Below are 25,924 nucleotides of genomic sequence, written 5' to 3'. Positions count from 1 at the left end.
TCTCTGGGGAGCCCTGGCTGTCCTGGATCTCCCTCTGTAGACCAGGCTGGCCTCGAACTCACAGAGATCCTCCTGCCTCTGCCTCCCGAGTGCTGGGACTAAAGGCGTGTGCCACCACAGCCCGGCAGAGTGTCTCTTTCCAACCTTTGTCTATGAGTCTTGGAGAAAAGAGGATAGAGGAATGCCTATTTTCAACACACAAACTATTCTTTAGGGCTTTGCTTTTTTATGGTCTCACTGGGTAGCCTAGTGATCTTGTGGCAATCCTGCCTCAGCCTCATGAGTGCTGGGATTACAGGTATGAGCTACTACATCAGACTTCTCTATCTTTATTCTTTCTCTGCTACAGTGGAGACTAGGTATTCGAACTAGAGGGTAGGGATTCATAAATCCAGGAATATAAATTTCTTGCTGTAAGAAATTGAAAGTCCAGGTCAGGCATGGTGAGGAATGGCTGCAATCTCAGCCCTTGGTAAGTGGAGGCAGGAGGATTAGAAACTCAAGGTCAACCTCGGCTCCACACATAGGTGAACCCAAAGGCTAGTCTGATCTATATGAAACAACAAAAAGAGGTTTCATTTCCCGAATCCAGGTACGATTTCATGTGACCTATATTTGCACTAGACGTTCAATATATAAAGGGACTGTCATAATCGGCACTTTAAGGCAGTTGAGAAAGGTTAAATGACAAGCCACTCTAATTGAGTTTCGATCTCCGCAGGGAAAAACTCAAGCTGCCTGCCATTCTGGGCTGCCAGAGACAGGTGGAATTCCTTCCAGCTGAACTCAGCTTCTAAGGGCTGAGCCAAGGCGGGAGGATCCTCCCCACCCGCCTCAGGTTTCAACATCCCAACTGGCCACTGGCTGGAAACACTTGCCACACACAGCATGTGCCACCAGGCCGAGGAAGCACCTGGTGAAGGTGCCACTCTGGTCTCTGCTGTGGAGGCTGGTGAGAGGGCCGGAGGAGGACAGGTGCGAGATTGCAGACTCTGGGCGTCATTTGTCAAGGTCTCTTAGCTAACCCTGGGCACACCCCCTGGGCGTCGGGAAACCTTCAGGCTCAAAGGGTTAAAGAGTCAGGGGATGAGTCGATGGATGAGTCTGCCACCCCCTCTCTTAGGAAGAGGCCTCGGAGCAGGCAACTCTGGAGCAACCCTGGCTGGGGCATGCGTGGGGCCAGCTCAACCCTGATCAGAACAGGAGCCTGAAATAACTCAGCTAAAATTACTCCTGCTGTGTGCTGACTGCCTCGGAGGCTGTCAGCGGCTCAAAGCCCATGAGACTGTCAGCTTGAAGGGGGGGGGGAGGGAAGAGCAGGCCGAGGGAGGGCTTTTCTCAAGAAGTGCCAGGCCCATCCCACGAGTAAGAGGATCCCTGCCCTGGTCAGTGGTCAGGTCCAACTCTAGCAGGTAGAAAGGGAGCACACTCAGCAGAGACCTGGTCTAAACCGTCAGCTGGCAGCAGGTAGGGTGGAGCATGCTCCACTGCCCTGGCCTGGAGTGCTAAGCATACGGGACCCCAAATGGAAACGTGAATCCCACCACAGGGGGTCGTGGTTGACCGGGCTTGGCTAGCACTCGTAGGGTCCCCTGGGTTCAAGCCTTGGTAGTGGCAAAATGGGAATCCTGCCTGGCTGACGACCGTGGTGGGCCCTGTAAGGGGGCTGCCACAGCGACAGTCTCTGTGGACAAAGATCCCATCGGAGCTTTGGATGAAGTGGTAAAAGACCCCCTCTTCCCCAGCCCAACAAGAAAGCACTGCTGCAGTCTCCACGATGCCCGCCTGGAGGCACCCCCCAGGAGTGCCCACACACGATGCCCACTCACACCTGTTTTTGGTAGCTCTTGGCTAGTCCTTACCCCCTGGGCCTGAGACGACATCGGTCTAAACAGGCTGTAGAGACGCAAAGCATCCTACCGCTGGTGACCATGTCCACATCCACCAAGGCGGGCTCTCAGCTGAGGCACTTATCCCTGCACTAGTGAGGGTAGGGAAAGGGAGACTGGGGTCCCCAGTCCCCGGTCACTCCCGCTGTCAGGCTCACTGGGCAGCTGGAAGGTGGGAAGCGCATTTCATCCCCCATAGTTAGTGTTTGGGGCCCCAATGCTTCTACTGGCTTGGGGGTGGGAAGAGGAGAGAGACTCCCCCAAATCACCATTAGGACCCTCCGATTTTTTTTTTTTTTTTTAGTGCGGGAACTCATGTTTTTATCTAAAATTTCCTGAACCCTCCCAAACACTTGGCAAGTTCTTTTTTCCTTTCTTAGACACAGGGTCTCATGATAGAGTGCTGGCAGGTCTGAAATTCACTACGTAGACCAGGTGGGTCTTAAATTCAAAGCCATCCTCCAGCCTCCGCCTCCCAAGTGATGAGGTCACAGGCCTTCACCACCATGCCTGACTCCACTGGCCAGCTTCTGAGTGCTCTGGGTAGAAGGTGGGGGGCTTTCAGGGCTTGGGGGTGGGAGTGGATGGGGGAGCAGGGCTGCTCTAAGCCAGGCCCCGATATTCTTCTACCATGAATAGGAAATCAGGAGCTCCAGGGAAAGTCAGCACTTCCCATTCCAGAGAGGAACAAAATGTCCCAGGAGTGACCTTTCTCACAGGGCAAACAATCCTACCTCAGGGCTGGCAGGGAAAGAGGCTACGACTGAAAAGGGGGACAGACACCCTGCACGGCCAGCCTCTCACGGCGGCCTGCGGCCGCACAAGGAAGTGGTTCCAGCTGGCACTCAGGTGCAGAGTTGAGAAAGTTTGGCCCCGGAGCTTCCTGACACTCAGTCGTCGGCAACCCTAGCTTTGACTCAGTAGCAAGCCCTGTTCTAGAGAGCAGATGCCGCTTCCATAGTAAACAGCACTCCTCGGCCAGGCCAGGGGCAGGGGCTCAAACAGCCTGTCACTGGGCAATGCGGGCTGGCATCTGGGGACCGGCCTGTAAGAGAGGTGGACTGAGATTGTGACTTCACACTAGATGCCCCAGCTGAGGGGCAGCCTGGCTTTATCTGCATGGTGAGGGTCAGCCATGTGGCCTGGCTGCAGCCAAGGAGCCCGGGGTAGCCCTGGCACGGGGCAGGGCACGTACTGCCAACACGGGAGCTGGTGCCTGTTACATAAGACCTGTCAAGCTCGGGCCCCTTCCCTCCTTCCCAAAGGGACAGTGCCCAGCCTTAGCCCCGGGCATCACTCCACGAGCTGCTTCAATCAAGGAATGCACTGCCCACTCCGCGCCGCTGAAGAGGACCCGGAAGAGAAGGGTTCATTTTCTCACCTGTCTACAACCTCTGCCCTTCACAGGGTCAAAGCACCCTGGCAACTGACCCCTCCCCCCCCCCCCCGGGAGAGAGCCTATTTGGGAACAGAGAAGGGGAGGCACCCCTTTGAGACACCTTCCTTGTTGGAGTTTGGCCTTGGAGGAGTCACCCCCGAGTCCAGCGTGATGTCTGTTCCCTCTAGTCACACACCAGCCCTAGTCAAGGTTACTCTCGCCTGCACCTGTCTTGATAGGTGACTGGAATTAAGAGGCCAAGAGCCACCAGGTGCCCGGGTCACCCAGGGAGGGGGGTTAGGGGACCTTAGGGGCTTGGATATCAAGAGGGGAGGAGTCTGGAGCAAGCTTGTGATTTCCAGGGAAGGGGGCATCCCTTGCCAGGAGACCCTCGGGAAAAAAAGGGGGGAAAGAGCTGGGAAAGAACGTCCTGGGGTTCAGAGACTCGTGGCGGGCTGGGGTCGATCCCGGGAGCAAGCAGGACCCCCAGACCTTCAGCGTGGGAGGTCCCAGAAAGGGGCCCGCGTACCTTGGCTTTGTTGAGCAGAAGCCCCACGAAGGTGGAGAGCAGCAGGGACGGGGACAGAGGGGAGCGCGGCCGCAGCTCCTTGGCGAGGGCGGGAAAGGGGGCGGCGGGGGGCTCCTCGGGCAGGGTCACGGTGTAGGAGGTACGCATGTTGCGGAGCGGGCGGCGGGCTATGCCCCGACACCGACGCGGCTGACCAAAGGGTTACGGGGGAGTCCCCGCGCCGTGCCACAAGCCGGACACCGAAGCCAGCGGAGATCCCACAGGACCCCGTCGGTGACGCGGGGGGCAGTAACCGCTACTGCAGGGCCCAGCGCGCGCTCCTCCGCCTCAACCTCCCCACCGCGCGCAGCCAACCGACCGGGCCCAGCGCTCGCGCTCCGGCGGACTGGCTGACCCGCCGAGCCTCCAGCCGCGCGACGTCAGCGCCGGGGCGGGGCGGGGCCGGGCCCGGGACCACGCCCCACCCCGCCTCCGCCCCGCCCCGCGAGCCGGCACGCGGACTCCGGCGAGGTCGCCCCGGCCTGCCCAAAGCCGCTGACCTCCGGACCACGGAGACACGGGAACCCTCCCGAGGCAAAGCGGGGGCGCGCTCTCCCCGGCCGGCTTAGGGGTTGGACGCCACAGACAATCTTTGGGGTCTTTGGGGGACGCCCCCTTAAGATCAAGTGTCAGTCAGCTTGGAGCGCCTCCGCCCAGGCAGCAGACAGCGGTGAACTTGGGGGTTGCAGACCCTTTTGAGACCCTAGCGACAGCTCACTATTTTTAAAGGGCAAAATGCATAGGCGCACACTTTCGCCCACCATGTGGGGAACCTGGGTCTTCGTGACGCCCAGCCTCCTCGCAGTCTGCAGGGGGTCGAGGAGCCGGGGCTAGGAAAGGTTTCCAAACGCCTCCGGGGCTGAGCTCCGCTCCTCCTCTAGACCCAGCCTAGCCCATTATCAAGAGAGGCGGTGCTCATTTTATAAGGTACAATAGGTCACTGGCCCTTTTGGCTCCAGGAAAGAACCATTTCTGGACCTTCCTAACCTATTACCCAACTCCATCTCTTCTAGAATCTCAAATTTAACTTTTATAAGAGGACGAGAGGAAGATGCTCTTCTTGTGTGTTGGGGGGTGGTCTTGTGTGGGGGTGGTCTCTGGCCTCCACGTGGGCAATGCTTCAAGGCAGAAGGGGTCTAGGGAGAGGGTTTTTTTTCCCCTGATGCTCCGCCCCCTCACCTAACAGGGAAGCGCAGGAATCTGCCGAGAGAAAGTATCTTGTTTGGAGCTTGCAGGCTATTTTTAGCCAGTATTTTTAGCGTTTAAAAATACTCGGAGAGGCAGCAGTGTGCGCTGTTACTCATCTGTGGGCTGCTTCTGTGCCTCCTGGCATGCGCATCCCCACATGGACACGCGTACCGCACACACGACCACAGCCACATGGGGATCGCGTCCGAGATGCATGTGTGGGTCGTACCCTAGGCCACCCACAAAATAGGAATTTGTTGCCAATTGGTGGCGAGTACGGACAAGCCTCTCACCGTCCTGTCCCCAGCAGTGATGACAGAAGGAGGCGGGAGCAGGAGCCACTGGCATTGAGGGCGGTCACGGTTGGAGGCATGATCTTCAGACTTTGACCCAACCTGGACCCTGGACACTCTGCAACGGCCTTTTTCCCCGAAGCTTCCGCCTTTGCAGCTACACCCTTTTCCACGGGGCAGGTCCCACACTTGGGTGCATGGGTGCATCAATGCTCGCATTTGATCACATCTCTGCTGTGAGATAACTAGAGCATCTTGCACGTGGTCCAGGAGGCTGTAAAGCTGTCTGTCTATAGCCTCTTTCCATGATCACCACCCTCGCGCTTCTCTGATCCCTCCCACCAACTACCTTGCTCCTATTCTGCTCTTAAGAAACAGGACTAGGGCTGGACAGATGGCCCAGTGGATAAACGTGCTTGCTTCCAAGACTGACTACCTGAGTTTGAGCCCCAGGACTCACATGGTCAAAGAAGAGGACCCCCCCGCCCCAAGTTGTCCTCTGACCCATCTAGGATTACAAAATAAATGCAATAACTTTATTTGAGACAGGGTCTAACTAGGTAGCCCTGACTGGCCAGGAGTGCTGGTTTTTTTTTTTTTTTCTCTTTTTTTTTTTAAGAAACACAATTAGGTCGGGTGGTGGCATGTGCCTCTGAGGCTAGCCTGGTCTACAGAGGGAGTTCCAGGACAACAAGGGCTACTACACAGAAAAACCCTGTCTCAAGAAACCAACCAACCAAATGAACAACAAACAAAGAAAAGAAGCAACAACAACAACAAAACCCACAACAGAACTAGCTGAGCATAGTGCCTCTATAATCCCAGCACCCAGAAGGTTGAGGCAGGAGGATTGCTCGTTTGAGACCAGCCTGGGCTGCATAGCAAGATCCTATCTTATTAACATTTTATCCAGCAGTGTGGCTGCCGATAAGGTGTTAGTTATACTCCTGTAAATGACCTCTCATCCATGTTCCTGTTAGCCACTCTAAGGAAACTCATTGGGTTACCAAAAGGGGGGTAAAGAGTAGAAGAGGGGCTGCTGGGGAAGAAGAAGGTGGTCAGCAGAAGTGATGAGAGAGGGTGATGGGGGGACTAGGGGAGTGTGATCAGAATACGTTAGATGCATGATGAGAATATCATAATTAATCCATTACTGTGTATAATTATATATGTTAACAAAAAGCATTACAGAAACAACACTTGAGGGCTCATCTGGTATAGGTGATCGCCACCGAGCCTGGCAACCTGAGTTCCAACCCTAGGTTCCATGTGGTGTAAGGAGAGAAATAATTTGGCAACTTATGCTCTGCCTTCCATCCAGGTGCTGAGACCAGGGTGTGACCACACACAACAAATAAACAAATGTAATGAAAACACTCATGCTGGGGTGCAGTTCAGTTGGAGTGTTTACCTAGCATGCACAAAGCCCTGGATTCAACCACATAAACTTATATATGTGTAATACCATGAGATGAGAAGTTCAAGGTCATCCTTAGCGATATAGCCAGTTCAAAGCTGGCCCAGGAAAAGGCCTAACACACACACACACACACACACACACACACACACACAAAGCTGCTGCTATTACGTCCTTTGAGAGACCAAGCACTGGTTTATGGGCTTTATATATATTATCCTAGTTAATTTCCATAATCGCACCACAAAGCTGTAACTATTACTTCTGGTTTATAGGTGAAGGACCTTATTGCCCAGAGGGGTCAGTGTTCTGCTGGGATGCAAAGCTAATAAGTGACTGTGTAGGGTTTTGAACCCAGATGGTCTTACAGCCAAACTTACACTTTTAACAAGTACTAAGAAACTATAGGATGTTCCTCCTTTTCTCTGTCCACTTGTAAATTCTACTCAAAACTTGAGTTTTGTCAGGTGTGGTGGTGCACACCTGTAATCCCAGCACTTGGAAGGCAGAGGCAGGAGGATTGTAAATTTGAAGCCAGTCTGGGTTACAGAGTAAGACCCTGTCTTAAAAAAACAACCAACCGGGGTTGGGGATTTAGCTCGGTGGCAGAGCGCTTGCCTAGCAAGCGCAAGGCCCTAGGCTCGGTCCTTAGCTTCAGAAAACCAACCAACCAACCAACCAACCAACCAACCAACCAGCCAACCAATCAGTTCTCTGATCAGATGGAAGCATCGGGGTTTGATCCCTTGGACCATAAAAACCAGACCAAATCAACTGCTTGGGTTTGGGGTATACAGTTCAGTGGTAGAGTTAGGCCTTGAGCTTGATCTCCAGAACTACAACAAACAAAATAGCAACCTTGAAGGCCTTCTATAAAGCCTTCCCTAATTAATTCCACCCAGTTCTAAATACCCATTACTTCATCCCCTCAATGTGCATGCTGTTAATTTATCTGAATATGTTTATCTTTGTTTTATAACTGTAAAAGTTGCAAACGGTCTCAGATGGCGTGTGGCCCTTTTGGTTGCTCCAGCATCCTGGAAACCTCATCTAGGGCAGGGTTGGAGGTTCCTTAATGAAGTCTTAACGAAGAGGGCCAGACCAAGCTCTGCTGGGAATCCTGCAAGTTACAGTTTTCCTCAAGGGGAAGGGATGTGTCTGGCTTTGCATGCCAAGCCAGTATGCTGTGGGTGGGGGTGCCGGGCAAGAGATGCTCACCCACTCTAGCATTCGGCCTCTGTCCCCAGGACTGGGACGTAATTACATGTGCACTCCCATCTTGGCCTTGGGCCAGCACACTCTTGCTCTTTCCTGGGATGCAGGAGGTTGCAGGGGAGGTGTGGGCGTTTCTGGGAGCAGGGAGGGACAGATGGGAAAGCTGTTGCATGGGAGTATTTTGAGAAATCTAGGGTGAGGGAAACAGACTCACAGTGTCCAGTCTTGTCCGGCAGGTCTGGCTGCTGCAAAATGCAGCCAACAAAGATCTATAGCTTATTTCGCAAGGAGCCAACTTTCTGCGAGACCCCTTTCTGTCAGAGCCACTTTCTGAAGTGGGCTGGGTGAAAAGGAGATAGTCCTTTGGGGTCTGAATCGGGCTGAGGCTCCATGACTCTTGAGGCTGAAATTACAGACAGAGTGATGTGGGCTGGTCCTGCAGCCCCACGGCCCCCATCCCTCTGGTGTAGGGCAGGCCAGTGTCTTTACCTCGACCAGGGCTAGCTCTACAAGGACAGGGACTGAAACAATCTGCTGCTGCTTTCAGATCCCAGTGGGCAGCTCTGTCCAGGTGACGCTGCTTAGGCTCGGGAAGATGTTTCAAGGCTGGTGGCCCTGATCCTGTGTGTGTCGTTGTCACAGAAACAGACGGCTGGCTTGATTGAGGAAAAGCGGGGGCTCTGAGTTTGGGGGAGGGGTTGGGCTTCCAGCCCAGAGTGTACCTTGAGGAGCCAGGGTCAGTTTACCCTTCCCATCAGCTGCAGGCATCTCTACTTCCTTGTACGAATTAGACCCCCACAGGTCAAATGTTCTGTGCTCCTGCAAGCCCCAGGAAATCTGGACTGAACCAGCCAAATTCTAGAAGCCCACACACTTCCTTCTCTTGCTTATAGCTGTCTCCGGTGCCAGTTTTATGTCTCCACTGAGGTAAGAGGGGCCGAGGGAGCACGTGTGCAGCTCTGAGCTCTGAACACGATGTTTGTTTCTGAGGCCCATGGTCAGTGGAGCGGGTCCCCCAGGGGCAGGGAACATTTTGCTGGGCTTGGATTAATCTGTGTTGCTTTGCCCCACCCTAGCTCTGTATTAACTTATGGCGACATCCTGGAGTGTGTGTGTGTGTGTGTGTGTGTGTGATGTATGTGTGTGGGGGAGGGGGAGGTGTTGACGGGAGACAGGATGGATGGAGGGTTCTGGACACCAGTGGAAAAATGGAGCTGGATAAAGCAAGAGTGGACCAGGTCACAGCCCACGGCGACTCTTCACAGGATGGGGATATTAGCACTGCACTGACTCTAGTGGTCAATCCCAAACCTGCTGCCCTTCCCTCCTAAGTAGCTAGGACTTGCCCCAGCCAATGGGGACTCTCGCTTAATGTCTCCTCTGAATGACCTTCTCGGCCCAAGACTGAAACCCTCAGGGAGTCTGGCCTCCTCAGAGTGGCTGAGCCTGGCTGGGGTGGGCCAGGTAAGGACAGGCCTCAGGGTCTCAGGCTGCCACGCTGGACAACCAAGGGGGCAGAGGTACACAGTGCAGTGTGGCTGAGTCAACAGAGAGAGAAGGCAGAGACAGGAGAGGAAGGTCCACTTTTTGTCCTGGGGTTCTTGGGCACTCACTGCCATCCTCCACTTGATCTCGCTGCGGGGCACCATTCAAGTCCAGAGTCCCACCCGAGAGGTGGATCACATGACCCTGGCTTATATAATCTCCCTGTCACTGAACAGCTGGAACCCAAGGCTTCAGAAGATGAGTCAGCAGCCCCAGTGGCAAACAGGACCAAGAGACTCGAATTCCATCACTTCTAGAAACAGGTCCCCCAGCAGAGAGAGACTGTGTGTGTATCAGAGGACATTCTAGGCCAGACCTGGGCCCCTAGGTCCCTGGTTCTGTGTGGAGGAGGCAGGTACCCAGCCTGCTGACTATGCTTGGTTCGAAGGGCCCTGGGCCAACCCCTGGCTCTTCTCGGGGAGAGGAGGTGAGGCCTGGGCGGGGCAAGTGCCAGGCCCGAGGCCAGCAGGCAGGGTGCCAGGGCTGGCCAGGGAGCAGCTGGGGGGGTGGATCATAGGAGGATTAGAAAGGATTGTAGGGTTAAAGCACAGGCCTGGCAGTGATCAGTGGGAACAGCCTGTCCTTCCATAGGCCCCGGGAAGGGAACAGAAGAGGTGGGGCGGAGGGGGGGGGCTGACTGGGTTGGTGCTCTCTGGCTCTAGACTCTGCAGGGCTGAGGCACCTGGGTTGGCTCGCAGTCCTGACTGAGAGAGTGGGTTTATTCCTCACACCTTGGTGGCTCCTGGCTCATCATTCTGCATTTTTAGTGAAAATGGAGCCTCACAGCCCCAGGCTGAGCTGCACCCTAACTCGCCGGCATGTTAGTGATGCCTCCATTCCTCCACACTGGTTCTTTACTCACGCCCAGTGGAACCTGTGAAGCCCCAAGTTAAGGCTGTTTTAGTGGCTTGAGATGCCTCCACACTCAGACTGTTTGCTCTGAGCCTTGTGGCATCCCTAGGAGGTGGGCAAGGTAGGTGTGGTCATTCACTTTCATAGAGGAGGGAACACAACTGGGCAGACAGGTAGGTACCCAAGGTGAAAGGGGCAGACTGTGTCCTTCAGGGGTCACGGACAGCCTGGCTTATCCTCAGATGACCTCTTCTTTCTCTACCGCCCATGACACCAACACTCTAGCCTGCCTCCTGTTGGAATCAGGTAAGACTGGACTTCCTGAAGGGAACCGGAGGCGGGGACTGGCTCTCACTGTCTCCTAAAACACCTGGCCAGGTGCAAAGCGACTGACCTTTTCTGAGCACCAGCCGTGTGTCAGGCTCTCTGACTGTAATTTATGTAAGGGCAACTGTGAGCACTTTCGTTTTGCAGAAGAGCAAACAAGCTTTGAAGCTATGAAAGCTGCCTGAGAAAGCCAGGTGCTAGGTGCAGAGTACTCATGCTAGGTACAGAGTACTCAGTGCTAGATACAGAGTACTCGGTGTTCCAGGTGCAGAGTATCCGGTGCTAGGTGCAGAGTACTCAGTGTTCCAGGTGCAGAGTATCCGCTGCTAGGTGCAGAGTACTTGGTGTTCCAGGTACAGAGTACCCAGTGCTAGGTGCAGAGTGCAGAGCCAGAAAGCAGAGAGCCGAGAAAAAATGTGTTGTTTTAGAAAGAAGCCATCTTTGGAGAACAGAAATGACTGAGAAGCTTGTGACAGGGCAGATTTTGAGGCACTGTCCTGAGAGCGTTTACTCCAGAGGGCCTGGTGAATTGTTAACCGATTGCTAATTGTTAATGCCTGCAGACCCTATGGAGAAGCACGCATATATGAGAAGAGTTCCTTTCTTCTGAGCAGAGGAAGAGCCAGCAGAGGCTCCCTCCACTGAGAGGAGCACTTTCATTGCCCCTCACCTCTGTGAACAATGCTGGACGTGTTCCAAGTGGATCCACCCGACTCATCTCGTAGCCAACCCTAACTGTTAGGGTCGGAATGTCCTGGGAGACACAGCTCTTGGATCTACCATGATACTCCCCAGAAGGCCTAGCAGGGCCGAAACACTTTAAACACTATTACCAAAGTTGTCCCAAGACCTTTCGTCATGACATATTTTACAGTTTGTGACCCAACTATGGCCCCAAGTCCTGAATGTCTCCTCTGTTTATCCGAACAAACCCTCCAAAGCGCCATTCCTGGGGTAGCTTTCTTTTACAGAGGACGTATGTTCTATGAGGAGGGGTACACAAGGAAAACAGAGAACACAGCACCCCCCCCCTCTTGCTCACATGCTTGCCTACGTATGTGTTCTACCCATTAATCCATCCACCCACACACCCCTCCCTTCCCCCAGCTCCCCCCCCCCCCCCAGTCTAGTCACTCATCCATCCATCCATGCAATCAGCAGGTCAGCTGAGCTCCGAGTTGCCAGAGGCACGCGGGGAGGGAGGTAGAGATATGATCATTTTAGATCTCTGAGCACTCGCCACCTAATGGACACAGCACTCACTACAGGAGAGGTGGAATGTAGTCACTGCCCCAGGGGAGGTGTGTTCAGGGATTAGATGTGAGGGAGACCATGCCAGCCCGTGGTCAATCTCCCTCATTCCAGCCCAGTCAGGGCTGGAGTACTGAGGTATGAGATCATCCCTATCCCCAGACAAAAAACCCTGCACCATTTTCTCCAAAGACCCAGATCCGACTATCTGGATACCCTGGATCTGAATGCCGGCGGCAGAGGAAGTGTCCTCCTACTCTTGATATCTCATGCCTGGACACCAGGAGAGACATCCAGAGCAGGGATGGGGTGGGAGGATGGCTCTCTTCACACAGAGAGCATTGCGGTCACCTCCGCTCTGGCATCCAGCCCCGGATGGACCAGGACCTACCTGGGACCCTGACATTCTGGATGGGAAAGCACAGGGTGGGAAGGGCAGGGCAGGCAGGGGTGTCTGAACGTTCTAGAGCATCTTTGGACCGTTCCCAAGTGTGAAGAAGGTCTTTGGAGCATGGGTCAGCCCTTCTCCCCGGCTCCGGGCCATGGGGCCACCGGTCACGCTGGCTGGACCTCTCTTGCTCGTCTCCACTAGTGCTGCCCACAATCATCAGTCAGGTTGGGAGTCCTGTTCCTAGCCTGGCCCTTTATAACGCTGGCTGTCTCCCCAGCCCATCACGGGACCCCCAAGAGTAAACTCACCATGGTGTCTCGCCCCGGGGAACTGGAGCGGCTGGGCCCGGAGGCCTGGCCCTTGCCCTTCTCCCACAGTGTGTAGCGGCCACTTGGTCGGTAGGTGGGACTGAGGACTTCGGGGACTCGGGAGGGAGGGGCTTGCGTGAGCACCTGGGGTGCACTGCCCTTGCGACCACAGTTCTCCAGGTAGTCCGTTAGGTACTCAGAGCGGCTGGCTGCTTGGTAGAGGCCCTGCAGGGCGCAGAGCTCCTTCCGCGTGCGGGCCAGCATGGGGCTGCGGCCCAGGTTCCCGGGGTCTATCCGGTAGCCATCTGAGGACCGGTAGCTATCTGAAGTCCGGTAGCTATCTGAGGTCCGGAGGCTGGAAAAATCCCGAGCCAGATCTGATTGGCTGTTCGATTTCTTCTGGCTCAGGGTCGCCCCCGGGTCTCGGGCATTCATGGGCAGGTAGCTGAGGGAGTTGCTGGACACGCCATACGGGAATCCACTGCCTCCATTGAGTCCGATGCCTGAAGCCCTTTCGTTGCCCCGGGTCTGGCTCTCAGACCGCTTACAACCCCCGATGATGTCAGGTCTCAGCAGGGGGCGGCCCCTGTCATAGTCCAGGATGGAGGAGGGGCCGTAGGTTCGGGGCCGTGGGAGGAAGGTGGTGGGGGAGACCGGCTTGAAACCAAGTTTTTCCTTCTCCAGGAAGGAGGCGGCCAGGTTGGCCCCATAGGAAGAGGGGGTGTAGGTGCCATAGCCCGATTTGGCATAAGGGGCATCTGTGTAGCGGGAAGATTCTGTATAGCGCTTCAGGGTGGAGGAGAGCTGGGACATCCTTCAGGGTGGCACTCACTGGGTACTGGGAGCCTCATGGGCTGAAAGACAAAGAAAGAGTTGTCAAAGGGTCCTGCAAGGTGAGGTTCACTCCATGCGCGCTCTCTGTACCACGTGGGCCCAACAGGGCCTGTCCACAAGAGGCTGCCTAGCTTCAGGCGGATCTCTGTGAGTTCGAGGCCAGCCTGGTCTACAAAGTGAGTTCCAGGAAAGGCGCAAAGCTACACAGAGAAACCCCATCTCAAACAACAACAACAACAACAACAAAACAAACAAACAGAGAAACACACATGCAAACAGGTATGTACATGGGCTTGTGTGTTTCCATGAACACACACAAATCAGTATCAGCCTGTTGAGGTCACTTGAGTCTTCTAAGACCCAAACATGCATGCAAGAGGCCTCGCCTTTCCAGTTCCCCAACCCTCTACATCACAGGGAATCTCTAGCCAAATCCTACCCGGGTCTTCTTGTAAGTCTTGGCAGGGACTTTCAGAGCTGGTGGGGGCCTGGGAGGGCTCCACCCTACCCTCATTGCGTGGACTGAGGACAAGCATTTTGATTTATAATTACTTCCCTACCGTTGGCAAGCAGGGCTCCTTCAGGGGTAGACTGCCCCCTGGAAATGTCCCAACGACCACAAGTCAGATTCCTCATGAGGAAAAAGGGGTCTCAGGAGAGGAAGTGAGCCAGGGAGGTGGTGAGGGGATGTCTGGCAGGGGGCTGGACCCTGGTCTCCAGACCTACCTCAGTACTCTCTCTTGGACACAGGCACCTGCTGCTTGGTTGGTCACACAGTGAGGGGAACACTATTTTCTTCCCTGAATTTGGCCTAGTCTAACTGGAGTTTAGGAACCCATGGCCTCCTAGGAGGTTTCCTTATCTATGCAGGTGCCAAACGGCTCCTGGAGTTCCTTGACTTGTGCAAGAGGCGCCCCCTAGAGTCCAGATCCTGTACTGCAGAAGACGTTCCCAGATGGAAGGTTTTTGGAAGATTAACCACTGAACCACTGAAGGCCATGCATTTTTTTAACTTCTCTATCGTGCGGATAGGGACAGTGGTGCTTGTTCGCCCAAATTCACAGGCTATCTAGAGTCAGGATTGGAACCCAGGTCGTGGCCCAGCACCCTTTCCCCTCAGCCTTGCTGTTACCATTCCTCATCAGAGTTAAGCTGGTCCGGAGATGCCTAGAATCCCTCCACCATGGGGCAGGAGTGGAGAAGGCGCTTTGGAGAAAAGGAGCAAGGAGCCAAGGAGCATTAATTAGGCTCCTTTCTTCAGGGACTCTTGAGTCAGGGGCTTAGGGTGGAGACCTATCCAGGACTCTCAGAGCATATGATTTTTAAAAATCCCTCCCCCCCCCCCCCGTGTGTGTGTGTGTGTGTGTGTGTGTGTGTGTGTGTGTGTGTGCATGTCACATATATGAAGGTCAGAGGACAACTTATGGGAGTCAGTTCTCCATTATGCAGGTTTGGGGGTTCAAATGTGGGTCGTCAGGTTTGGCGGCAAGTGCTATTTTACTTGCTGAGACATCTCACTGGCCCCCAGGGTTGGCTTTGACTCCCCCCCCCCCATGACAGGCTAGCTGAGCAAAATTACACTCGTTCTTTAACCTCTTTGAGCCCCAATTTCCTCACGTGTAAATGAGTATAATCGTTATCGGGATTCCTATCTCGTTGTCGTGAGGAACAAGCGAGATGATAACACGTGAAAGCATTTAACAACCACTGGTTATTACCTCCTCCCGGAGCCCCAGCCAGGCAGCCCGGCTCCTCCCTTTGTAGTCTATAATAATGGCAGGGCTGGCCATCTCCTGGCTTGGCTGGCTCCAACCTCAGCTTGGGCGCCAGGTTTCCCTCTGCCACCCCCAGGGAGCTAAGCGGGCAGTGGGCAGACATCTAGTCACTCAGCAGACACGGGCGCAAGCAGCCCGCAGCTTGCCTAGGCCAGCAGCCCAGCTTACGAGGGCAGGGAGGAGTGTGTGCCAAGCCCCAAATGCTGAGCGCTTGGCAGAAGGTGACAGAAACCCAAACTACTCAAGGTAGAGGTGGGAGGTGAGCCGGTGGTCACAGAGCAGTGTCCCTCAACTGTGCCAGAGACGGCCAGCAATGTCCAGGCCCGGCTGGCATCAGAAAGGCTGTCTGTCTGTCTCTACCACACAACTTCCACTTTGCTCTGGGAAATAGTAACTGGGGAGGATTTGAAGCAGGGATAGAGGGAAACCACGGGTGTGTGTGTGTGGGGGGGGGTGCAGGAAGAGGCTTAGGGATGGGGGCAGGACACCCGGTCCTGCTCTGTTTCACTTTGGAGAACTCCATCAATAATGCAAAGTCAAAGAGACTCCAGGTCTCGGGAGCTGGGCTCTGGGACCTACAGCAGCCAATCAGATTGGCCCCCACCCCCAGGGTATGAGCTCATGGCTCCTCCTCACGGCTCTCCCTCCCTTCTCCCAGACCCAGGCTCCTAGGAAATTGGTATTCTGCGGGCAGTGCCCCAAGCCTGTGACCTCTCCTAGCCCTGAGGATGACGCACAAGTGCCCAGGCCAAACAAGATACAGCAACAGGGACAGACAGCGTTGGCACTGTTCAGGCCTGAACCTGGAGCCACATCTTCTAGCTCACAGGACCCTGGGGAGGGCTCCCTAATCCCAGCTCTCTTGTCTGCTCCAGTGTGGCAGGCTATGGCCAAGCCTCTCCTCTCCCCTCCCCCGCCGGTTCCACCAGTTACCCCGTCCGTCACAGCCTCAGGGAAACTGCCACTCAGCTCCGATGCCTGCCTCACAGTTCTCAGGGGCAGGAGAGGGTTCCCTTGCACATCTCCCCCCCACCCCCAAACCCTACTCTTAATGGAGAAAAGGTGAGAGACCGTTTAAGTTGGTATCTCTTGGCATTACCTGGTACTGCTCTCCCTGGGGGCTACAGAATGCACCACGGGCGGGCGGGCGGGAGCTTCAGTTGGGGATCTGGTTGTGGCCTTGCCGAGCAAGACAGGGACAGGAAGGGCAGCACTCACATGGCTTCGAGTCTCCCTGTTGCCACAGGAACGGCCTGGACTGAATGGCTCTTTCATAGGGCAGTGGGAGGCCAGCCTATTGGCTGGGATCCCCCATACTCCTCCCTGTCCAGTGTGGGGCCTCTGCTGCCTGGCTCCTTTCATTGTTTATCCACAACTAGCAAGTTCAGGCATGTGGCTCCTGGCTGTGCCTCCCCAGGTGCCTGCCACCTTGGACCACAGCAGGGAGCCCCAACCCATGCTCCTTGTTCATGGCATCCTTACAGAGGGGTTGTCGCCTCCCTTCAGAGATTTGCCCATCATTTTGCAACGTTTTCCCCAGAAACTGGCATGCTGGCATTGTCTGGCATAGGTGCATTCAGCTTCCTGTGGGGACCCCGGAGTCATGCAGCTGTGGCTCCCCAGCCAGCTGGTCCCCCCACACCTATAGCCCAGGCACCAAGCTCACTGAGGAGCTCGTATGGAGCTTCCGGTTTTATCTGCCGGGCAGCCTCATACCATATGCATATGGTCCCTCCCTACCTTCTTGGCAGTGTGCTCGGATGTAGAGTCCTAGAAGTCTTAGTGTAGACGCAAGCTCGACCTTTTTCAGATGTATAGATACTCCGGCTTATAAACGTAATTGCGAAGGTTACACTGTTAACATTAAATTAAAATGGAAAGGATAGCCATCATTCTAAATGGGCACAAAATTTAAATAGTGGATTTGGGGGACAGATCTTACTTTGTAGTCTAGGCTGGCCTCAAACTTTCTATCTTGTCTCATGTCCCAAGTGCTGGGATTATCAGTACGAGCCACCACACCTACCTAATAGTGAAACTTTCAAATGAAGTTTTTATCGTTCGTCTTTCTGAAGGTTTTAACATTTAAAACTGCACGGACTTGGGCTGTAGTGTATTAACTCAGTCCACCGGCAGCTCTCAGCAGCGGATGCTAACAATATGTCTGCTTGCAGATAAGGAAAGAATTCTTTCTGCAAGGAATGTGGACCATCTCCCAGAGCTACTGTAGTACTAGAGCTGAATGGGACCTGCTCTCTGTCCTCTCCAGTAGCTATGAAGCGATCCCCTGTCCCTGGAGCAGGACTGTGGGCCCGTGGAGTCGAGAGAGGACCCCTCCAGGATGCAGCCGTCCATCCATCTAGGAGAGACTCCTTCCTGCAGGAGCAGCCCCTGGATTTTCCACTGTAGGTGAATGAAAGCGAAGCCTGGTGGCAACCTGAGCCACAGCGCAATGCCGATCAGCCGCAAGATGGTGAGAGAGGCCTCCATTTCACCGGCCGTGCCAAGCTCTGTGTGTCCCCTGGCACTGGCATCTACCCCAGCACAGGCTCCTGGGCCCCAACCTGGCTGTGGACAGATCCCTGAGCCTTTTCCCCTGGCTGCCTCTTAGCCCACTCCCTGGGTACCCACATTAGGTGAGTCAGGGGTTGAAACGAACCCTATTCCCTGGAGGCAGCCAACCTCCTGGCATCAAGTCACTGTCATCAGTCACTGTCATTTCCTGTCGCTCACGTGAATGGCTCCCTAACCTGCCCAGCTAGGGGAGGGGCTTAAACCTCAAGAATCCCAGGCACTCCTGGCCCTGGAGGCAGGGGATGGGTGATGGTGCCCCACATCTCAACAGACTCCATGCCCCTTTCTGTTCACATGGACTCGCCTTCCTGAGGCGAAAGCATATCCACATCTGTGGCTTTGCGACTACCTGACAGAGGCCTCCCGTTCCCCCCAAGACAAACTTCATGGGCACACCCAAACAGCACTAAGTTCCTTTCCTCCCACCCAGATGTTCAGGTCAGTGGGGAGTCCCAGTCAGTCTCACTAGGTGCTTGGGAACCTCCACTGTGGTGACCTCAGAGCTTCCCAAAGCTGCTTGCTAACTGCATCAGAATGTGCTGACCGGAGGGGTAAGACAGGTGAGAGGGGACCCTGTCATAGCCGGTGACCTTTCTTCCTGGCAGCTTGGATCCCTTGCTACTCTTCCGGGCCACAAGTGTCCACCCTGGCAGGTGTGGAGAAAAGGACAAGAGGACAGGGGTGGCATATGCTATGTGTCATACCCTCTGTCCTCTCAGGCCCCTGGAGCCCCAGCCTGACCTCTGACCTCTGACCTGTTGCTAGCACCTCTCTCTCTATTCAAGGCTGGTTCTCAGCAGCCCACCCACTTATCATGGGATCCTCTCGGCTTTGGAGGGGGGGGGGTGATGCAAAGGAATTTGTGTCTCTATTTCTCTTGGCTTTAGAAGGTGCCTTAAAACTTGGGGAGTGGAGGGGAGATGAGGAGGTAAGACAAAGATCAGAGATGGAAGAGATTACAAGAACCATCCTGACTCGTGGAGAGGAAGTGGGTAGGCCCAGGAGGCATTGCTATAGGATATATAATATATAATTTGGGGTGGATATCTCTGTAAGTCCAGAAAAGGCAAAGAAACAGGCTTCCTGGAAGCAGAGTTAGCTTTCAATCCTCTTTCCCACCCCCCTGTGCCCAGGTACCTTCCCAGTGCGCCCTTCTCTGGAGAGAATCCCATCTCGCTCCCATTAGGGTTTCAGCTGTCTTCCGTTCCCATATCTTAAGGAGCATTTGGGCTTGGTTACAGCACACACCAGGCCAGTGGGTGGCGTCTATCATGCTCCTCCAAACTCACTCAGGGCTTACTTGGGTCACTCGGCTGCCCTTGAAGCTCAGAGACCAAAGGGAGAGCTACTGACCTGTGTCCAGGGGTGCTGGATGGGAGAGCTGGGGCCTTCTTTCCCAGCAGGGAAGGGACTGCAGTGTAGAGTCCAGAAGCAGGAGTCTAACTGGAGCTGGGTAATCCGGAGCTCAGGTTACGCTAGCTAGATATATATAGTATCTTATCTGACCTCGCAGAGATGGCAACTCACTTGCATTCCAAGCCCCAGGAGAATTAAAGGGGCAGTGACATGCCCACCTTCCACCGGATGCCCAGGGGCCGGGTGATAGCCGAGGAGAGCTAGCTAGAATCCTGGGAGGGGCTATTTGGAAGTAACACAGGAAGGACCAAGGGGGAGTAGAGCAGAGGGCTGGGGCTGAACTGGAGTCCCAGACATGGGGAAGGCGGATTCTCTAGAGCTGTCAGTCACGGACAGAGCGAACAGGAACAGGCTAAACTGCTGGTCCAGCCTGGGGAACTCTGAGATGGGGAGGACCTAGCTCCAGGACACATGGGCAGAGAGAGGTGCTCAGGGCCAGTACTCAGGTGTCAGTCCACTACTTTTTTTTTTTTTTTTTTTTTTTTAATGGTGGACTTCTGGTCTAGACCTGAATTCCCATTCTTCCCCTTAATGGATCTAAGATCGCTTGCAAGAGCACTTAAACTCTCTGAATCTTAGCTATGTAATTTGTAAAACACGAATACTTGAGCCCGGGGTGGTGGCACACATGCCTTTAATCCCAGCAGGAGGCAGAGGCAGGAGGATCTCCAAGTTAAAGGCCAGCCTGGTCTACAAAGCAGACAGCCAGGGCTACCCAGAAAACACTGTCTCGAAAAACCAAAAAAACCCCAAACAAACAAACAAACAAACAAACAAACCATGAATAATAACAACAGTAGTGATTATGGTATGCCTCACAATGATGAGGAAAAAATAATAGTTTTAAGCTTCCTTGAACATAGCAAGAGTTTAATAAATGGCAATCTTATTGACTATTTCCACTTCTTATCTAATTACTACTAATGTTAGTAGTAGCAGGCAACCTTTCCTAGAAGGTGACCTTTCCTAGAAGAAAAAGGCCTCAGGCCACCCCTCAGGGGATTGCTCTGATACCAGAGACCAGCCCTGTGGTTTTCTGAACTGGTCTACATCCCCAAAATGGAAAAAGCAGACAAATCTTGCCACCTTCCCAAGGCAACAGGCCAAGCCCACTTGGGCTCCTCTCCCCTTTGTTCAGAAAATAAATAATTAAATAAATAAAATAATAATAGCAAGTGTGGCTTCCCCGGGCTGCCGGGAAACTGCCTAGCCCCAGAGGGGCGGTTCCAGTCTACCTGTTGGAGAGCTCAGGGTTCCCGGGCGGCAAAGGCAGGCTGGACAGGATTACTAGAGGAGGGCCTCTCTGGCCTTGGTGCACCTGTCTGCTCCCAAGGTGATTCTTCTGTTTCTTGATGGCTCTTCCCAGAAGACTGGAAGGCCCTGGGGCTGGTGCCTCCACCCTGTCTCAGCACAGGGTACTGACTCAGACTGGGTCCTGATGATGTACTTCAGAGGACGCCCTCATTCCAATCCTCATTCCAGAGTGGCATGCATCTACAGCATCAAAGTCGGGGACACCCCCACCCTAGCCCATCTACCAGCTCTCCATGCCCCTGGTTTTGTGGGTTGATTGGGGTGTGTGTGCTTATGCCTATGTTTGCAGAGACAAGCAGCCCCTTGGGGGGGATCTTCAACTCAACCTCATTCTCAAAAGCACTGGGGTCAAGAGCTAGGAGTTCTCCTTCCTCAGAAGAGCCAGACGGGGTTGGTTGGCCACGACTCCGGCTTGGCACACTGCTTGTCAGGGAACACGGCATGGCTGCGTTTGCTTTGGGATTGGTGAGAATTTTAAAGTTGCCTCTTTCTGCTTTGGGATTGGTGGAAAATTTTTCCCTTCCGCTTAACTGCTGGCTTTCCCCTAAACCCCCTTCCCCCGCTTTGGAAAACTGACCAGAGACAGTTCCAGGAGGTCTGACAACAGGGAGGGAGGGAGGTAGCAGCATGCACACGTGGGGAGAGGGGGTGCCAGGGTCCAGGCGTCATCCTCAGGCCACACACCACACGGGGCGCGGAGACCTGTACCCGCGGTAGCAGTCTTTCCTCAGAACACATTGATCAGCACACAGATGGCTCTTCCTGGCACCCTGAGCTGGCAGCTGGCAGCCCCTCTCACACACTGGCACCCACAGCTGGAGTTCCCCCGCACAGCTGGCCCTCGCCCTACATTTCTCATGTCCGGACTGCCCAGGCTGTCGTTGACACCCTACTTTCCGAGCCTCCGAGCTGGCACCGACCCCCTCTTTCCCCTTCCCCGATCTGCGACAGGTGGCACGTACCTGCCTCTTTTCGGAGGATGGACGAGTCGAACCCGGCACAAGCATGGAGCTGCGGATGAGTCCTGGCTGGTACTGGCGCGGTGCAGCGAGCAGTGGCTGACGCAGAGGGCTCCCTGGCCTCGCTCGGTGCCTGCCCGCCTCTCCCCCACCTCCGCCGGGGGCCCAGAAAGGACCTCCCCGGGAAATCGGCGCCACCCAGCGGGCAGCCGCCTCATCGCGCCCGGCTGGGAAAGCCACACCCCGCGTTCGCGTCACTGGTATACGTCACGGCTATTGGCTTGTTCTTATTATGGCGTCAATAGAGCCCCGCCCAGCGCGGGTCTCCCAGGCAACCAGTATATACAGAGAACCACGTGGAGCAAAAGCACGCCTGTTTGGAGCCGATGGCGCAAGGGAAGAAGTGGACTGGAATGTGACAGGTCCTGGCAGCTTGGAAGGACTGAGACAGAGGGGCCACGTCACGGGAGAAGGCGTCATACCAGCTTTCAGATTTTAGGGAAGGCTTAATGTTCCTCCACGCTTTCCTACCAGGCTGGAAATGATCTATTCCCCAGTCTCTTCTCTTTCTGCCTACCCTTTTTTTTTTTTTTTTTTTTCTGAGACAGGGTTTCTCTGTGTAGCTTTGCGCCTTTCCTGGAACTCACTTGGTAGCCTAGGCTGGCCTCGAACTCACAGAGATCCGCCTGGCTCTGCCTCCCGAGTGCTGGGATTAAAGGCATGCGCCACCACTGCCCGGCTTCTGCCTACCCTTTTATTTCATTTATTTATATTTTAAAAATGCATTCCTTTAAACGGACAACCAAGTACATCTCAGAGCAATATTTACAGAGCCCCATCAATCAAGCAGATAAAGAAGATTATGTCTTTTCAACATGATACTATCACATTACTATTCAAACGACTCATCCTATGGGCTACTTACTAAGTGCATTACTTTATTAGACACTGTGATAAGTACTTTGCATGTATTAGTCTTCTCATTTAATCTTTTTAATGGCTCTGTAAAATGAGAACCACTACTCTAGCCATTTATTGCACGGTGTAGCTGAGGCCTAGAAGACAGTGTGTAGGTAGGTCCGGTGTCAGGGTGTCACGAGGTAGTAAATGACAAGGGCCCATCGCATTCCTGCCAACACAGTATGGTGGCTCATTTAGGTGATTCACCTCAAGAAAGGATAGGTATTCTATCTAAGCTATTAGCATTAGAATTAAAAAGAAGAGAGGCAATTTGTATTTTAATTTTAAGCAAACTTGACTTCTAAAAGTTGTTTGTTTATTGTTAACAAATCAGAGTCACTCTTAAAGGCACCCTGCCCCTTTGACTTCCTTATGGCTAGTGGTAAATGAGGACTGGCTGCTGGAGTGGGTAATCAAGTCAGTGGGAAGAATTCTCTGAACTCTTAAGAAAAAGCAGAGGCTGGCTATAAGGGTGGCTAGTGGATAAAGGGCCTTGCCACCTAACCAGCCAGCCTCAGTCTGATCCCCAGAATTCCAGAGTTGGAAGGAGGAAACCAACTCACGTGGGTTTGTCCTCTGACCTCTACATGTGCATGCACACAAAACACACAAACAAACAAGCAAACAAATGTAAAAACAAAATAAAAACGAAATGCTAACCCTGCTGGGCTTCCTCTTAAAGAAAAAAGAAAAGACTGACGCAAATCTTGAATTTTTCCCTTCTTGATTCTTATTACCCTCGTCCACTTTTTCCACACTGATGAGGAAAACCGCCCAACCAAATAGGGTGGTGCCATGGTACATCCAAGACTTCAGCTTTGCCTGGATTGTTAATTCTTCCAGGTGCCCTTAGCTTCTCCTCCCATTTTCCACACTGTTATCATGATGGGTCTCTACTCTCAAGTTCCTCCTTTCCTTAATTCCCCAAAGAACTTAGATGCAACCAGAAGGGGGATACTTACATTTCCACCAACCCTCACCCCACCATTTAAGAGGTAGGCATGGGATATATCAGACATTATTCTAGATACTGGAGCTATGTAGGGCAGTGAATGAAACAGGTGCAATCTCTCTTTAAGGGGCTCACATTTTAGGAGGAATGGAAGGACAATAATCAAAAGGTACAAAATATAATATGTGAGGTGGCGCTGGAGCGGTGGAAGCCAGTTAGACCCCGGGGTGATAAGGAGTGTGTAGGTTGTGATCTGAGGTGACCCAATGAGAAGGTAACACATGAGTGACCTCCAAGTGGCAAGACGTGAGCCGTGTGGATGCGTAGGGACAGAATGTTCCAGGCAGCAGGAGCAGTAAGTGCAAAGGTCCTGAGGTGGGAGCCATATGCTACTTTTGAGGAAAACTAGGTGGGTGTGGCTGGAGTGGTGTGTGGATACAGCTTGCCATGCCCATAGCTGTCTTGGGTCATAACCACCACGATTTCCTGAATTATCTCGCTGATTTTTTTTCCTACATACTCTCTTGGTGTGCTGGCTAATTTTCTCAACTTGACACAAGCTGGAATTACCTGAAAGGAGGGAACCTCAGTTGAGACAATGCCTCTATAAGATTCGTCTGAAGGGCATTTTCTTAATTAGTGATTGATGTGGGAGGGCCCAGGCCACTGTGGATGGTACCACCCCAGGGCTAGTGGTCCTGGGTTCTATAAGAAACAGGTTGATCAAACCACGAGGAGCAAGTCAGTAAGCCCCCATGGCCTCTGCTTCAGCTCCTGCCTCCAGGTTCCTGCCCTTGAGTTCCTGACCTGACTTCCTTCAGTGATGAACTATGATGTGGAAGTCCAAGCCAAATAAACCCTTTCCTTCCCAAGTTGCTTTAGGTAATGGTGTTTCATCACAGCTGTGCTAATCTTAACTAAGACACCCATAAATCCATGAAAAGGTAAAACCATTAGAGTCATATATGGGGCTTTATAGTCAGATCCTGGCTCTAGCTGGGGATGCGCCTCCCTATGCTATTACCTTTAGGTAAATCAGGAATATTCTAGCCTGTGTCCTAATAATAATAATATGCCCCTCTTTTTGGCTCAAATTGTGGGGATCCACCTGATCTTGCTGCTGCTCAGGACCACCTTCTGCTGGTTTTTTGTACGCTGAGATGGAAGTCCAGGAAGGTTTTGGGCAGAGCAACATGGATCTTATTTCTGAATGGAGAACAGATCCGAAGAGAGCCAGAACAGGACGAGGTTAGTGAATTCACCTGGGGAGAAATGATAGTCACTCTCACTGGTTTTGGGGGAAGCAAGGGAATTGATGGTGGTTGTAACCTGGATGTGCTTTGACTGCCGCGTGAACAGAGTTTTGTGATGGGTTAGGTAGCAAGAGAGAAAGGGAGGGATTGTGTTTTGAACACGAGAGAAGGAAGCTGTAGAAGGAGCAGGTTTTGGTGGAGAGGAGCAGGTATGTTAGCCTGGTATTATATCATGCATTTGATGATATAAAAAAAAAAAGCAGATGTTGAAGTCTGCTGTGATCTGGGCTGGGGAAGTTATAACATTGAGGGTCCTCAGGTTGTTTAAAACCATGGTATATAGAGATTGGCAAATGTCGACAGAGAAGAGTGTAAGGCCTGAATTCTGGGGTTTTCCAACATTAAGTAGCTTCAGAGATGGTTGAAGCCATCGGAGACTGGAGTGGTCAGTGTGTGGGATGCTAAGGGAGGAGGTGTGGAGGCCCTGAAAGATTTCCTAGTAAGATTTGAGCTAGCTTTATCCAGCAGAGCTGCATTAGTGGATGGCTTGACCATGTGCATGGTTACTAGGTGACTGGAAGTGTCTACACTTGGTTGAGCTAGGGGGAGGTCTTTTGCTCCACCCCTTGGCATTCCTATAAATAGCCCTTTAGAAGAGATAGAAGTGGCTGGTGGATAAGGACCCAGGCCCTCCCGAGACTATCCTGTGTTTCTGTTTCTCTCCCCTCTATCCTTCTATCTAAATATTTCTCATGTCACCTCTCCTCAAGAGTACCCTGAGGTAAAATATGGTAGCCCAGTTGGGCTCCCAAAAGAAGGGAAAGAGCAAAAGTGTCAAATGTCAATAGATTAAGTGAGATGAGTTTTAGAATTGATTTAGAAGGTTGATGACCTTGACCAGAACATATTTGGTGGAGTCTGGTAGAGCAATCAGGTGAAAATCTGAGTTTGGATGAGTTCAGTAAAGAATGGGAGGCAAGGGATGGAAATATCGCTCCCTTTCAAGATGTGTGTGTGTGTGTTATATGAACAAGAACATGAGTCCACACGTGCCATGGTGCATATGCAGGTGTCAGAGGACTATTTTTGAAAATTAATTATCCCTTTTCACCTTGTTTTGAGGCAGAACCTCTTGTTTCTGCTGCTTCACTGAATGCTCAGGGCTAACTGGCCCAGTTTCTGACTCCCATCTTGCTGTTGAAACACTGTGATCACAAATGTGCACCATGGCCTTCCCTTCTGACTTGGTTCCAGGGATGTGGACT

General features: G+C 53.2%; 1 protein-coding gene across 8 annotated transcripts in view; it reads right to left on the bottom strand.

Moving 5' to 3' along the window:
• The window catches only part of Usp2 (ubiquitin specific peptidase 2), a 28,380-nt gene extending 6,625 nt beyond the window's left edge, over positions 1–21,755 (bottom strand). Inside the window, exons 1-3 of one of the 8 annotated variants that reach the window (XM_042280736.2) lie at positions 21,498–21,745; positions 12,623–13,476; positions 8,163–8,351 (exon numbers count right to left, since the gene is read on the bottom strand). In XM_042280736.2, the coding sequence (XP_042136670.2) occupies positions 8,163–8,351; positions 12,623–13,435 (1,002 nt within the window). In that variant the 5' untranslated portion in view covers positions 13,436–13,476; positions 21,498–21,745. Of the gene's footprint in view, positions 1–1,862; positions 3,277–3,796; positions 4,229–8,162; positions 8,352–12,622; positions 13,477–16,330; positions 16,471–16,971; positions 17,098–21,497 lie in introns of those variants that run through there. The other 7 variants (XM_076576076.1, XM_076576075.1, XM_006992755.4 and 4 more) reach the window with 7 other exon arrangements.
• Positions 21,756–25,924: the final 4,169 nt, after the last annotated feature.

The sequence above is a fragment of the Peromyscus maniculatus genome, chromosome 7 (genome assembly GCF_049852395.1).
Source record: "Peromyscus maniculatus bairdii isolate BWxNUB_F1_BW_parent chromosome 7, HU_Pman_BW_mat_3.1, whole genome shotgun sequence".
In the NCBI taxonomy this organism is placed as follows: Eukaryota; Metazoa; Chordata; class Mammalia; order Rodentia; family Cricetidae; genus Peromyscus; species Peromyscus maniculatus.
This window is presented reverse-complemented; position numbering and strand designations above follow the sequence as displayed.